This window comes from Mus caroli, chromosome 11 (assembly GCF_900094665.2).
Source record: "Mus caroli chromosome 11, CAROLI_EIJ_v1.1, whole genome shotgun sequence".
NCBI classification, from domain to species: Eukaryota; Metazoa; Chordata; class Mammalia; order Rodentia; family Muridae; genus Mus; species Mus caroli.
Genome location: NC_034580.1, coordinates 100319170 through 100333751, shown reverse-complemented (window position 1 = coordinate 100333751; position 14582 = coordinate 100319170). Strand labels below are relative to the sequence as shown.

At 41.4% G+C, this 14582-nt stretch overlaps 1 protein-coding gene across 8 annotated transcripts in view; it reads left to right on the top strand.

Annotated features, from left to right (window-relative positions):
* Positions 1-14582, top strand: part of Kansl1 (KAT8 regulatory NSL complex subunit 1) — a 129511-nt gene that overhangs the window by 110448 nt on the left and 4481 nt on the right. For 6 of the 8 annotated variants that reach the window (XM_029483464.1, XM_021176689.2, XM_021176693.2 and 3 more), the window contains 5 exons: positions 2249-2414; positions 8918-9100; positions 9546-9734; positions 10080-10228; positions 14318-14439. In XM_029483464.1, coding sequence (XP_029339324.1) covers positions 2249-2414; positions 8918-9100; positions 9546-9734; positions 10080-10228; positions 14318-14439 — 809 coding nt within the window. The remainder of the gene's footprint in view (positions 1-2248; positions 2415-8917; positions 9101-9545; positions 9735-10079; positions 10229-14317; positions 14440-14582) is intronic. The other 2 variants (XM_021176694.2, XM_021176696.2) reach the window with 1 other exon arrangement.

Sequence of the window (14582 nt, the reverse complement as noted above, 5' to 3'; positions counted from 1 at the left end):
TTTTTTTTTTTTTTCTCGTGGCACTATGAATTGACTGCAGAGTCCTTGTACATGCTAAGCAAGCACTCTACAAGTGGCTGCATCCTCATTTCTCTTCCATTTTGAGACAAGTTCTCACTAAATGGCCCCATCTGGTCTTGAACCTGTGCTCCTCCTGTCGAAGCCTGAGATGCTAATATAATAGGCTTATCCCATTGTCTTTAATACTTTTGTGGGTGTTATTTTTAGATATTTATTTTTATTTTATGTGGTGGGTGTTTTATATACATGTTTGTCATTTGTAGATCTTAGTACCAGTTTTGGAACAAAGGCTTTAGTAAGATAAACTTGTTGGAGATAGTTGAAAATTATCAAAGGCCTTGAGTTCCAGAGATGTTTTTTTAAACTTTTTAGCCTCTAGATTTTAATTTTAAAATCAACAGGAAGGAGTCATAAACTATTTGTTGGAAGATAAATTTGGAGATAGTTTATGTTGGGGATGAATTAGAGCAAAAGAGAGTGAGCACTGACAAACAACATAACTCTAGTTAGTAATCCTGGAGCACCAGCAGTCTAAAGGCTCTTAAAGTCTGACAGTGGCGGTCTCATAGGCTAGTTTAGCCACCCATAAAGGAAGGGACTTGTCATCAAGCTTAACTACTTGAGTTTTGCTCTGGAACCTAGTAGAAAGAGCGAACACTCAAGGCAAGTGGTGTTCGTTCTCTCTCTCTCTCTCTCTCTCTCTCTCTCTCTCTCTCTCTCTCTCTCCACCCACACACACCCACACACACACTTAAAATTTTAATTTAAGAAATTCTAAAAATGTAATTGTTTTGTTTTGTTTGTAATAGGTCTTAATGGTAGTTCTATGGAACTACACAAGCACCAAGCTTTCATTTTTTGAAAGTCTTTTATTTTAATGTGTTGCGGCCCGCCCGCGGTCCACAACACGAACGGTTCGACTGAAGAAGGGCAGTTCAGGCTGAAAGAGAGGTAACTAGATAGGGCGGAAGAAAAGAATGAAGCCAGGACAAACAGATTCTGTTCGAGGCTCAATTTAATATTTCCAGACACNCAGTTTATAAAGGAAGGGGGAGGGAACCCAATTTCCCGCCAAGTAACTCAGGGTCCAGTAGCAGGACGAACACGTGTGTGCCTCCAGACGGCAAAGGCAGGTTCCAGCAGTAGGTAGGCGTGGCAGGACAAATGAGCCGGTAGCTCCACCCTAGAGCAGGCAGGTTCCAGGCTGGGGGGAAGGGAGACCACATTAATGGAGAGATGTTTTGGTTGGTTAGTTTGGTTTTTAGGGTTTGTTGTGTTTTGTTCTGTTTTTTGGTTTTTTGGTTTTTTAGACAGAGACCTGCAACTCTAATTAACTAGGTAGGATGGGTAATTTTGTCATCAAATAGTAATTAATGATGTTCAGGTAAGATAATCACATACAGTTATTATCTTTTTCTCTCAGCAGCATCTATCATTGCAACATACTGGAATTTTTCCCTTCAGTTTACCCAGTTTCATCTTCAGGATACTTAGTCCCAGCATGTGGATGTGTGGGTGGTAAGGTGGTAGAGGTGAAAGCAAGTAGAGTTTTGGGGTCAACCTTGGCTCTGTGAGTTATTGTTCACATTTTCATAAAAGGGGAAAACAGAAAAAAACATAGTAATTATGAAGGTGCACATACTCTTCTCTAGCATTGGGAATTAGAAGGGATTTTTGGTGTTTAAGGGCAATCTGAGAAACAGTACAACCTTGCCTCTTAACAGAAGGCAGCGTTCAATAGGGAAAACTGAGTCATACTTTGGCGAATGACAGACTTGTTCTTTTTAACACAAGATTGTAGGGACTCCATTTTAGACATCTCAGCTTTTTGTCTCAAAGTTTAAAAATCTAAAAAAGAAAAAGAAAAATTGGTTTACATAATTAAGTCTTTAGAGGAGTTAAATTTATTCTTTTAACTCTATCTTGTCCTTATATATGGTTTGCTTTGTTTGTTTGTTTGTTTGTTTTCCGAGACAGGGTTTCTCTGTGTAGCTCTGGCTGTCCTGGAACTCACTTTGTAGACCAGGCTGGCCTGGAACTCAGAAATCCGCCTGCCTCTGCCTCCCGAGTGCTGGGATTAAAGGCGTGCGCCACCACGCCCGGCTTGTGTTATGTTTTTTTGAAGGTAGAGGTCAGACGGTTGGAGAGGTCCAGGTGCTTGGGACCAAAAGCATACACCACTGTGTTTATCAGAGACAAATTGTCACTTTTGGTTTTCTTTTCACAGGTTCACCGTAATGTCCGCTCTGGCTGTGATGTGAATCCCTCTTGTGCACTGTGTGGTTCAGGCAGTGTGAACACCATGCCTCCTGAAATCCACTATGAAGCACCTCTGTTAGAGCGTCTTTCCCAGTTGGACTCGTGTGTTCACCCTGTGCTAGCATTTCCAGATGGTAAGAAAGACAGCAGAGTTTACTAGAGTCTAATCAGTGATCCAAAAGGGTTCCAGCTGAAAGAAAACCAGTGAGAACAGATACTTAATATCACTCACTTTCTGTCAACAAAAACTTGTCCGAGGTAAACCTCCTGCCTCAGCCTCCCAAGTGCTAGGATTACAAATGTGTGCCACCAAGCCTGACTTTTTATGTTTATTTTAATTTTTCAAGGTTTGTTTATTTTTTTGTGTGAGTATTGCCACATCTATATGTACCAGGAGCATTTCTGATGCTCAGAGGTCAAATCTGGAACTGGAATTAATTGTGAGCCTCCATGTGGGTGCTGGGAACTGAACCTGGATCTTTTATAAGAGCCACAAGTGCTCTTATCTGCTAAGCTATCTTTCCTACCAGATTTTAATTTTCTTTTTGTTTTTTAAGATTTATTTATTATTTATGTGTGAGTACACTGTAGCTGACTTCAGATACCACAGAAGACGCATCAGATCTCATTACAGATGGTTGTGAGCCACCATGTGGTTGCTGGGATTTGAACTCAGGACCTTCAGAAGAGCAGTCAGTGCTCTTAACCCCTGAGCCATCTCTCCAGCCCCCAGATTTTAGTTTTCTTGATTCAAAATATATTTGTAACGCTTAAACTTCTAACCATAGTTTTGGGGTTTAGACAGAGAGAGTTGATAACTAAGCTCAATTTACAGGACTAAATTTGAACATATAGGTACTACACCATTCCAAGTAGGATTCTAAAATATTTTGCTTGCCTATAAGATCAGATCTAAGCAATTTCAATCACAGGTTTAACTACTATGTTTAATAATGTTCCTGTTGGGATAATTTTCTTATAGTCTAAATAACAGCCACATTAGAATGCACCTAGCTTATAAATTGAGAGATTCTCAGAAACAGACATGCCCAGCTTTAGAGGGCACCATACTCACTATAGTCTATATGAATAGCATCCCTGAGGTATTGCCAATTTACAAATGTCTTTGAATGGCTTTGTGCACCAGTGAAGACCAGCAAGTCAGCGTGTGACTGCATTGCTGCAATTCCTGTCCATTGTATTTAGAGCTGCTTTGGCTTGCCCTCTTGCAGTTTCTTCTCTAAAAGATGGTGTAAAAGTAGGGGATTTCCCACAATTTTGTTTTGAGACAGGGTCTCTCTGTCTGGTCCTGGCTATCCTAAACTTGTTATGTAAACCAGGCTGGCCTTGAACTCACTGCCTGCTTCTGCCTCCCGAGTGCTGAGATTAAAGAGAGGAGCCACCATGCCTTGCCCCCACTTTTTTTAAAAGACAAGATTAGTATTGTTTTGACTCCTTTAAATTATAAATGGTTACATTCTTACTAAACCATAGTGTGAGTTTAGGTCTATTGATTTCCCCATCCTCACTTAGGAACAGGTAGTGTGTCAGGGTCTCATGTATTCTGTAGCCTCAAATTCACTCTGTAGCCAAAATGACTTTTGAACTTATGATCCTCCTACCTCCGTCTTGAGTGCGTTGGAATTACAGGCATGTGTATCGTATTGGGTTTATGTGGGTGCTGGACATTAGTCCCAGACCCAGGGCTTTAAGAGGACAAGCATTCTGCATTCCCAACCTACTATTTCCATCAAATTTATTATCTATTAATTTTTGGGGTGTTTATTGGGGCTTCTCCTCTACATTTGGAATTTTTTAATGTGATAGCTATTCTGTGGCACTGTGTGTGTTTTGTTTGTTTGTTTTTCTTCTTCGTTTTTTTCTGAGACAGGGTTTCTCTATGTAGCCCTGGCTGTCCTGGAACTCATTCTGTAGACCAGGCTGGCCTTGAACTCAGAAATCCGTCTGCCTCTGCCTCCCAAGTGCTGGGATTAAAGGTGTGCACCACTGCTACCCGGTCTGGCACTGTGTATTTTATTTGTATTTCCTCATCAGTTTGTAGAGTTGTTGGGACCAAAATCATCTGCCATTGTTTGTCGTGTTGTATCTTCCAGCTTTAGCATATTTTAGGCGCTTCTGTTACATTTTCCAGATATGAAATTGAGCCTGGCAATTTCCAGAAGATTTGAGCTGCATAGGCCTTATTGACAGTCCTGCAATCCTAGCTATTAACTGGAGGCTAAGACAGGAGACTTGCTGTTTACATAGACTCTTTCTCTTTGTTTGTTTGTTTGTTTGTTTTCGAGATAGGGTTTCTCTGTGTAGCTCTGGCTGTCCTGGAACTCACTTTGCAGACCAGGCTAGCCTTGAACTCAGAAATCCACCTGCCTCTGCCGCCCACCCCCCTCCCCGAGTGCTGGGATTAAAGGCGTGCGCCACCACGCCCAGCCATAGACTCTTTATTAAAATAAAAAGAGGCAGATGTGGTGATGCACACTTAAGAATCATAACACCTGAGAGAGAGAAGTGGGGAAATTCCCATGAGTTTGAGGCCCACCTGGTTGACGTAACAAGTTCTATACTTTAGTGAGAATTCATCTCAAATAACTGAGAAAGAAATTGAAATTAAAGTGTTTGGGGGTGTTCACCATAAATCCCTGCACTCAAAAATCAAGGCAAATGGATCTCTTGAGTTCTAGGCCAGCCTGGGCTACATAGTAAGATTCCCCTATCTCTTTTTAATTTTTCAAGACAGGGTTTCTCTGTGTAACAGCCACTCTGTGGATCAGGCCTGCCTCTCTGCCTCTGTGCTAGGACTAAAGGGCCAGCTGAGACCTCATCTCTTTCTTATTAATTGAGCAAATGTTCATAAGAGGGAAGGAAAGAGGCTTCTTAGCAAGTAAAGGCACAGGCATGGTTCTTGTTCAGCAGAAAGTCTGTGGTGCCATACATCTATAATCCCAGGGCATCTCAAAACCACAGCAACCAAAAAGCTGGGGATGGGGAGGTAAAAATAGGGCTGGTCTTGTAGCTGTTGGTAGAGCTCTTGCTTATTAGCATATGTAAAACTATTTGTTTAACCTCCAATATTGAAAAATAACTTTAAGTAGTTGTGTGAAACCTTTATCTCCAGCTGTAGAAGATGAGGGACTAGGGTGCAATTATTTATTAGTATTGCAGCAGGATGGCCTGTGTTTTCTTATCAGTTTAGTTCTTACCTAGTGAGAATAGAAATCTTTATGCTCTTTGGGAATAGAAACACGGCCTGATGAGAGTGCCACCTGGTGGCTGGGAAGATCTATGCTGGATTTTTTGTTTGTTTGGTTTTTGGGTTTTTGTTGGTTGTTTTGTTTTGAGACACTGCCAACATGAGTTCTCAAGGGTATATGACTTCCCAGCAGGAGGAAGAAGTGAGCATTGCAAAACACCACGATAAGTAGGCTTGAGAAAATGGTGGAAAATAACAACTAGAATCCTTCAAAGAACACAGAATATCAGAACTTGGTGAACTGAAGACTCACTTTTTCAGTCACATTTCGTTTTCTTTAAGGAAGTAGTAGTTTGAGATGGAGTTGATAATCAATTTATATTTTCCTTTATTTACCTGATTAGGCACTACATCTGCTTAAATAATAGCATGTTGATCTTATGTAAGTGGAATGTGGGATGTCTTACAGCTGAATGAATCTCTTGTGGTTTTTTACATTTTTTTAAGAGTATCAAAATGTGTATCCATGCAGACCTCAGACTAGTAGTTGGCCCTCATACCGTACCCTCCAGAGTGCAGGATTATATACATGCAAGCTACACGCCCATCATCTTAAATGTTTTATCTTTGTTCAGGCCTTCCAGTCTTTCTAGTTTGTTTTAATTTTCAGTACTCATTTTTAAAATGAGAGCTTAGTTATGGGCAAACACTGAGCTACAACCCAGCCCATGTTCAGATTTTTTACTTTTTCCATGTCCTTAGGATAACTACCATTCGGATAGTGTACCTACTCAGACCAACAATACCTAGGAACTTGTGTTGTCCACTGATTGGGGAAGTTAACAGGGTCTTGCCCATTCTTTTATAAAAGTGATTAAAAGAAATTACTTTCTGTGTGTGAGAGTCTGTTTTGTAGTTTGTTTTGTGATAAGGTCTCACTATATGTAGCCTTAGCTAGCCTGGAACTTGCAGCAGTTCTTCTGTTCCTACCACCAAGTCCTGGGATTTAGAGGCATGCACCATTACACTCAGCTGTTCGGTGTATTTATTTTAGGGGTTAAGATGAATCTTTTTCCCTTGTCAGCTTACCCTTCCATTTGTCCATCTTCTATCCCTTACTTTTTTTATGTGCTAGAATCGAACCCAGGGCATTGCATATCCTAGAAAAGTGTTCTGCAACTGGACTATAGCCCTGACCCTCATTTCATTTAAAAAAAAAAAAAATCTACAAAACTTCTGGACCCTTGTGGTCATTCTCCCGAGTAGCCCTAGCTGTCCAGGAACTCTCTGTAGACCAGACTGGCCAAACTCATGAAAAAGATCTAGATACCAGCCTCTGCCTCTCAAGGGCTGAGGTTTAAAAGGTGCGTGCCATTGCCACACCTTGCTGTTCTTGCAGAGGACCCAGGATTCAGTTCCCAGCACCCACGTAGTAGCTCACAACCATTTAAAACTCCACCTTTGGGAATTCAGACATCATTGACACCAGATACATACATGGTACAGATAGATAACAGCTGTAAATTTTCTTACATTCATTGGCAGAGTTAAAAATACATTTGGGATTTTTTTTTGCTTGGGATATAGCTCAGTTAGTATAGTGTTGCCTAGTATGGATGAGGCACTGAATTCCATCCCCAGCACCATGTGAACTGAAGTTGGTGGCACAAGCCTTTATTGCCAGCATTTGGGAAGCAAAGGCAGTCGGATATCTCTTGACTCTAGGCCAGCCAAGGCTATACAAAACAAACAAACAAAAACTGTAGAGTGGGGCTAGACCATTATTTTTCATGTAATTTTGGTCTCTCTTCTAGCTTCTCCCTATCTTCATACTCATTCAGCTTCATGTTCTTTTTCTCTTAAAAAAAATGAGAGAAAGAAAAATCCAAACAAACCAATAAGTCAAAAATGACAGAACAAAATCAAAATAGAACATAAAAACATGAAGCCCAGCTGGACAGTGGTGGCCCAGCTTGGAACTCTGAATTTGAGGACAGCCAGGGCTACACAGAGAAACCATGTCTTGAAAAACAGACACACAAAAAACATAAAGTCCATTTTGTGTTGGCCAAACTACTCTTGGGCATGGGGCTTGCCTTGGAGTGTATTTGATACACATAATAACAGTCCATTGGAGAAAACTGGATTTTTTTTTTTTTTTCTTTTACAGCAGGTATCAGTTGCAGAGAGCTTTTTGCTTAGGAGTAGAACTTTGTGTCTGCTTCCACTTCCCAATTTTGCAGTTTGTGTGGTTTGAACCTGTGTTATGCATACTGTCTCAGTCTCCTTGCAAGTAGCAAGGAATTGAGTTTTGACCAGCCAGCCTGGTGTACATAGCAAAGTTCAGCAAAGGACATATAGACTCTGTCACAAAAAATCAAAATGAGCCATAGTATAGTCCAGAAGTATACTGTAAGTGAACAGTGAGCCACCAAAATTGAGAGGTACTAAAAGACCAGGCTTGATTTTTATTGAAACAGTCACTTAGGCTTTAGCCTTAGATCTCACAGCAGTCCTCCTCCTGCCTAAGTTTCTCAGGTACTGTGCTTGGGTTTTTTGTTTTGTTTTGTTTTTTAATAAAAGCTTGAAAAACAGTTATACTGTCTTAGTAACTAAGTACTCAGTATTAGAGTACAATGGAAGACTAACCTAAAGCCGACAGGAAAATAATTGGGATCCTCAAAATTAATTTTCTAAGGAATTACTAAAATACTTAATTCTTAGGAAAATACATATTAATTTAGAACCAGCCATGGTGGTCCATGGCTACAGTCACAGCTACTCAGAAGGCTAAAGCAGGAGGATCACTAGAGCTTAAGGAACATAGTAAGACTTTGTCTTAGAGGGTAAAGAGGGAGTGATTTTTGTTTTTGGGGTGTTTGTTTGTTTAAACCTAATTAGCTTTAAAAGAAAGCATAGATAGTCAAAAGGCATGATGATAGGGCTCTAGAGCAAGGGGGGGTGGCATAACTTGCACTGGAGGAAGGGGATATCAACTATAGCTGCAGATAGCATAGGATATGCTATGTCATAAGCCAGCATAAGTAATTGCTCAGTGAGTATATCATGCTTATAAATAAATAGAAATAGGTTTAAATATAAGTGTCTAGAAATGGATGTTTACAATATGCCACACCAACAAGACCAGCAAACTTAGAGTAACCCATGGGAAAGGAATTCTCCCATCAATGTATAAAAAGGTGTTGTATTTTTACCCCTATTGGAACTTGTAAATAAAAGGCCGAGATGGTAACTACTTATGATAGAATGATCAACAATAAAGATGACATAAGTGGCTCTTCCATATGGCAGCCCCTGCTTTGGCAAATGAGACTACTTGTTAAACCAGAAAGGTGTGTGAAATAGGTATATTGACCGCCGGAGGGTCAGGTTCTTGGACTAACCTGCAGTGTTTTATGTTTCTTACAGATGTTCCCACAAGCCTGCACTTCCAGAGCATGCTGAAGTCTCAGTGGCAAAACAAGCCTTTTGACAAGATCAAACCTACCAAAAAGTTTTCTCTTAAGCACAGAGCGACCATGCCATGCAGTCTATCAGATCCAGTTCGTAAAGACAGACACAAGTTGGTCAACTCCTTCCTTACAACTGCCAGTAAGTTTCCAGGAACTGAAGGATCCTCTGGAATCACTATTGCTACGATTTTTACCTCCTGTATTTTTTGGGTTTCTACACCAGTATTCTGGAATTGAGAAAAGCATTGAGTTAATTAATTCAGCTTACAGCTTACTCCATCTGATTGTTTGGGACGCTTTCTGATAGACTTTGGAAGCTCAAACAGGCAGGACCTTAAATGTTGAGTGAACAGCCAGCAGCAATATGATGTGGGCAGGTTGACTTCTGAAGCCTGATGTTAGCATTTCTGTTTGTGATTCCCTCCCTGTCCCTGACTTAGCTATTGTACCATTAACTAGAATATTGAGTCCCAGACTGTCCTGCTGCCCTGAGTATATATAGCCTTAGGAGAACTGAAGAGCTCAGCACTCAAATAAGATTTGAGTAAATGTATTTCACAGCTCTTTTTTGTTCCCCTCTTCAGAGCTGTGCCATCAGCAAACACGGCCTGACAGGACCCACAGGCAGCACTTAGACGGCGTGGGGGCTGTGCCCATGGTGGAGCGAGTGACAGCTCCAAAAGCAGAGCGCTTGCTCCACCTGCCGCCACCTGTGCATGACCCCACCCACAGCAAAATGAGATTGCGAGATCATTCATCTGAGAGAAGTGAAGGTACGGCCAGGCCCGGCACCTCTACCTGCATTGGTACTTGCTCAGAGCTTTCTGGGACAGCCCAAGCTTCTTTTAAACCCCTAACCCAAGCTTTGTCCATCACTTGCTAGAAAGGCATAGCAGGGGTCACTGTTGCTTCTACATGCAGGTCACTTCTTACTGCTACAATATCTGCCCTGTCCCCTATTTCCCATCAACTAGTTTGCTGCAGCTTTTTTATCCTCTAGGCTTAAAAAAGCACTTTTTGCCTTTAGTGTATATTGCTGGCATTCCTAACATATGTCAGAGGTCGAACTGGCTAGCCATTTAGCCATGTATTTCTCTCTTTTCTGTTGACTTTTGCAGTGTTGAAGCATCACACAGACATGAGCAGTCCAAGCTACTTGACAGCTACCCACCATCCACCCCACAGCCCCCTGGTGAGACAGCTCTCCACCTCATCAGACACCTCCACACCCACCAGCTCGAGCTCACAAGTTGCAGCCAGCACATCTGTAAGTACCTATGTGGAGTTGATAGGACATTCTCCAGATTACAGGGCACTCATAATAGTTCTAGAGACCGATGTAGATACTTGATCCTCTGCTAAGTTTTCTCGGGGTTGCTTTTTATAGTAAAAGTGGATCTCTGCTAAGTCATGGGTAAACAGTTGGCTGTAGCAGCAATGGTGTGTGGTGGCAGTGGTGTTCTTGTTACTGATAATGATAATAATATTTTGATTGGTTTAGTTGGTTTGTTGTTTTTTTTTTTAAGCAGGAAAGTACTAGGACTTTATCCATAGTTGGCATGGTCTGACCTACAACACGCTGTCTAGAGACAGGTTTGCTGAAGGTGCTTTTTGACTCTTGGGAATCTGTTTTCCCCCAGAACTTGTATACATACCATGGCACCCTAATCTTTTTAGGCCAAGAAGTAAACGTGAGAAGAAGCATGAAGGAGAGCTATTTTTAGACACTTAAGACTACAATTTTCTTGTTTCTGCTATTGATGAATGGCAGTGGGATGCTAAGAATGAATGAGGGAGACGGTAGAATCAATGCTTTTTCATGTGTACAGAGCAGAAATATGCAACAGGCTACTGTGGCCATATTTACTCTTAGTGTATGCATAGGGGGAGCCATTTAAGGCATACTCACTACTTTCTACACTATCAAACCCCATTCAGGAAGTTATTTGCATAACCATTCCAAACATTGCCTAGTTAAACACAAACCTATAGCCTGGTATACTTACCCAACCATCCCTTATGGTAATTACAATAAGTGTAACTGTACTTGTAATAATTAAATCTGTTGCTGTGATATTTTTTAAACACTTGGACTACAGGTCTTAATGGTACAGGTCTGTAATTCTAAAACTCGGGAGGCTGAGGCAAAGAGGATCAATAGATAATACATGCTATCCCATTTAAATTATACTGTCCTTTGATAAATAGCATTATGAATCCTGATTTTTGTGGACATGAAAACTAAGACTTCCCAAGGTTGTGTGTGTTTCATAAGGTGAGGCAGTTTGAGGGTGTGATTGTGATTCAAACCCTTGTAGTCTGTCTACAAGGTCAGCTCTCTGACCAGTACATCACACAGCCTTGGCCTGAGATGGGATGTCAGAGAAGCTCTGAGCTCACAAAATGTGCTCACTACGCTCCTGGAGTCAGGTACAAATTCACATTGTTCTTTGGTCTTCCAGATAGCCTCTTCCAAATAGCCGTCTTCCTTCACCTTCTCGTCTCAGACTCTGTCTGAATAGGTGTATAGCATTCCTCACACACTAGCCAAGGGTGTCACATAGTCAGATTGAGAAAAGAGTAATGGGAGTAATTCAGCCCTGATGACTCTGGGGAGTGGTGACTTAGACCGTTGAGAATTAAACTTACTAAATGCATGTTTTATGCATAGCATGCTTTAGCCCCTACCCCACCCCACCCTTTTTTGACAAGGTTCCTCTATATAGTACTATAGTTCACTGGCTCAGAATTCACAGAAATCCTCCTGCCTCTGCTGCTGGGGTTAAAGACATTTGCCACACCCAGTTCCTTTTGGGCTCTTATTGCCTCATTTATTCAGGGAATCAAGATTTATTGAATAATGAGCAAAGTGATATGCCAAATTTAGGTTGATAAGCAAGATGGTAACAGGACAAAGGGGTGAAGGGCTGGGGCTTTTAAGGTATTTGTAGCTGTGCTTCACAGGAATCATTGCCTGAGTTAGTCATCTTAATGGTCTTTCAACACATTGTGATTATTTTGTGTGCATCTTGAAATCCTGTGAATTTTAAAAAATACTTAACAAATTTTAAAAATCAGACATACAGTAACTAACACTTAGGGCAGGATTGAGCAGGAGGAGCGTGAGTTATGCAGCTCAGGCTACATAGTTAAGACACCCAAAAGACACTTAAGTAGGGGGGGGAGACCAGATTCTTTGTTTGTTTCTGTTGTAAATGAGTGCTAGCAGAAGGGGGTGTAGAAGCAGAGGGTGCAGGCTAGAGGCCTGAGAAGTCTCGGAGAAATACATACCTCTTTCTAGCAGGAGCTTCATTCTTGACTAAGAGAGAAAGAGCTGTCTCTCCCAAAGCTCCTTGAAGATTCATTTCTTGTGTGGATCATAGAACTTAAGCCAAGGTGTAACAGTAACAGAAGCCTTTGGGTCACTAATGCTCACTCATAGAACTCAGCTGGATAAGGTTTCCAAAAATCTCAACCATTTTAATTAAGCTATGACCTAACATTTCTGAGGTCAATGACTGTCTAGTCTTGCTGATATAGGAGAAATTTTAAAATATGATGACCTGAAATCATTCATGACACCATCTGAAAATCTGTGTTTTAATATTCTTACAGGGTCCTAAGATAATGAAATGAATAGATTATCTCACCTTCCAAAGAGATACAATAGTTGGCTAGGGGGTAGTAGTTTATCTTTCTTACTAACCCCTCCCAGTGGGCTGACCACACTTGGTGGTCAGGGTATGACCTCTTGGGTGTTTCCAGCTGTATTGTTGCCATGACAACATATTTGTCATCCCACTGTTTCCCTATTGCCTCTTATAGCTCAGTTAACAGGCTGTTTCAGAACAAGGTATTTGCTCTCTGGGCAGAAGCAGTTAATAGAGATTTTCTTCTGTCTAGGAGACTCAATCGTTTGGCTCGCTGCTTTATTCACTTTGTTTGTCTGTTTTTTGTTTTGGTTTTTCCAGACAGGGTTTCTCTGTATAGCCCTGGCTGTCCTGGAACTCACTTTATAGACCAGGCTGGCCTCGAACTCAGAAATCTGCCTGCCTCTGCCTCCCAAGTGCTGGGATTAACGGCGTGCGCCACCACGCCTGGCTGTCTGGTTTTTTTTTTAAAGACAGGGTCTTTCTATGTAACTCTGGCTTTTCTAGAACTTGCTATGTAGACCAGGCTAACCTTAAACTCACAAAGATCTGTCTGCATCTGCCTCCAAGTGTTGGGATTAAAAATGTGTAGCACTACACCTGGTTTTATTCATTCTTAGTGTCCTAACATAGATGTCCAACTCTGCTTCTGTTATTGGACCCTTGGAAATATTATTTCCCCAAAGATTTAATGTTCTCACTTACTGTGGAAACACATCTTCTTGGGGTGGAAGCTATAGACTGGTCCTTCTTTTCAGTTTCCTTCCACTCTTCTCTTTCCCCAAAATAATAGAAAGATGAATCCCAGCACTCGGGAGGCAGAGGCAGGCGGATTTCTGAGTTCGAGGCCAGCCTGGTCTACAAAGTGAGTTCCAGGACAGCCAGGGCTACACAGAGAAACCCTGTCTCGAAAAACCAAAAAAAAAAAAAAAATAATAATAATAATAGAAAGATGAGAGTTATGTGGGGGCTGAGAAGGTGGTTGGTACAGACTTAGCTGAGGAGTTGAGATCTTCAAGAGGGAAGGTGTTGTCATGGCAGCTAAGGTAAGGTGGTTTGTTAAGGTGGGCTTACTCTTTTAGCCTCTTTTCTGGTAAAAAGAATTCAGTGCTTTTAATGTTACTAGTTACCATTGTTCCAAGGGTAGCTCTTAGCCACAGAGCTCTCTCTCCAGCTCTAAAACAAGGATTTTAGATTTAAAACAAAGAGGAATGTTAAAGCCGGGCAGTAGTGGCACAATGAATCTCTAACTTTGAGGTAAGCCTTGTCTCCAGAGTGAGTTAGTTCCAGGACATGTAGGGCTATCTAGAGAAACCCTGCCTCAAAAACAAACAATAAAAAAGGAATGTTAGTAGAATGAAGTAATAGGAACTCCACCACCACCACTACCACCAAATTGGCTTAAAATCTAGAATACCCACCTATAAGAATCTAGCAATTCTATTTCCACATGAGCCCATGAAGGAAAAGGGTGGTTAGGGAGAGTGGGTGCCTTGTGAATGGGATTGACTCCTTGGGGCTGCCACACACCCAGCCATACGTGTGCACCTGAAGACCTCTGCTTCCAAAGACAATGTGTTCAGATATACTGCTGTGGTGGCCACTGCTACCCAAGGACCTGTGTGTATGGTCATTCTATCATATGACTAATGGTTTTAAATTTGTGACATTGTACCTCCCTTGAAACTTAAACTTTTATCTTACAGCAGCCAGTGAGGAGGAGAAGGGGAGAGAGCTCATTTGATATTAACAACATTGTCATCCCAATGTCTGTTGCTGCAACAACTCGTGTTGAGAAACTACAATACAAAGAAATCCTTACTCCAAGGTATGAAGAAGACCTGTGTTACTCGGCTCCTCCTCCTCTCTTCCTGTTCTATATTCTCTTTCTCTCCTGACCAAGCAGTCCCTATCCTTGAGTTGTTCTCTCTCTCTCTCTCTCTCTCTCTCTCTCTCTCTCTCTCTCTCTCT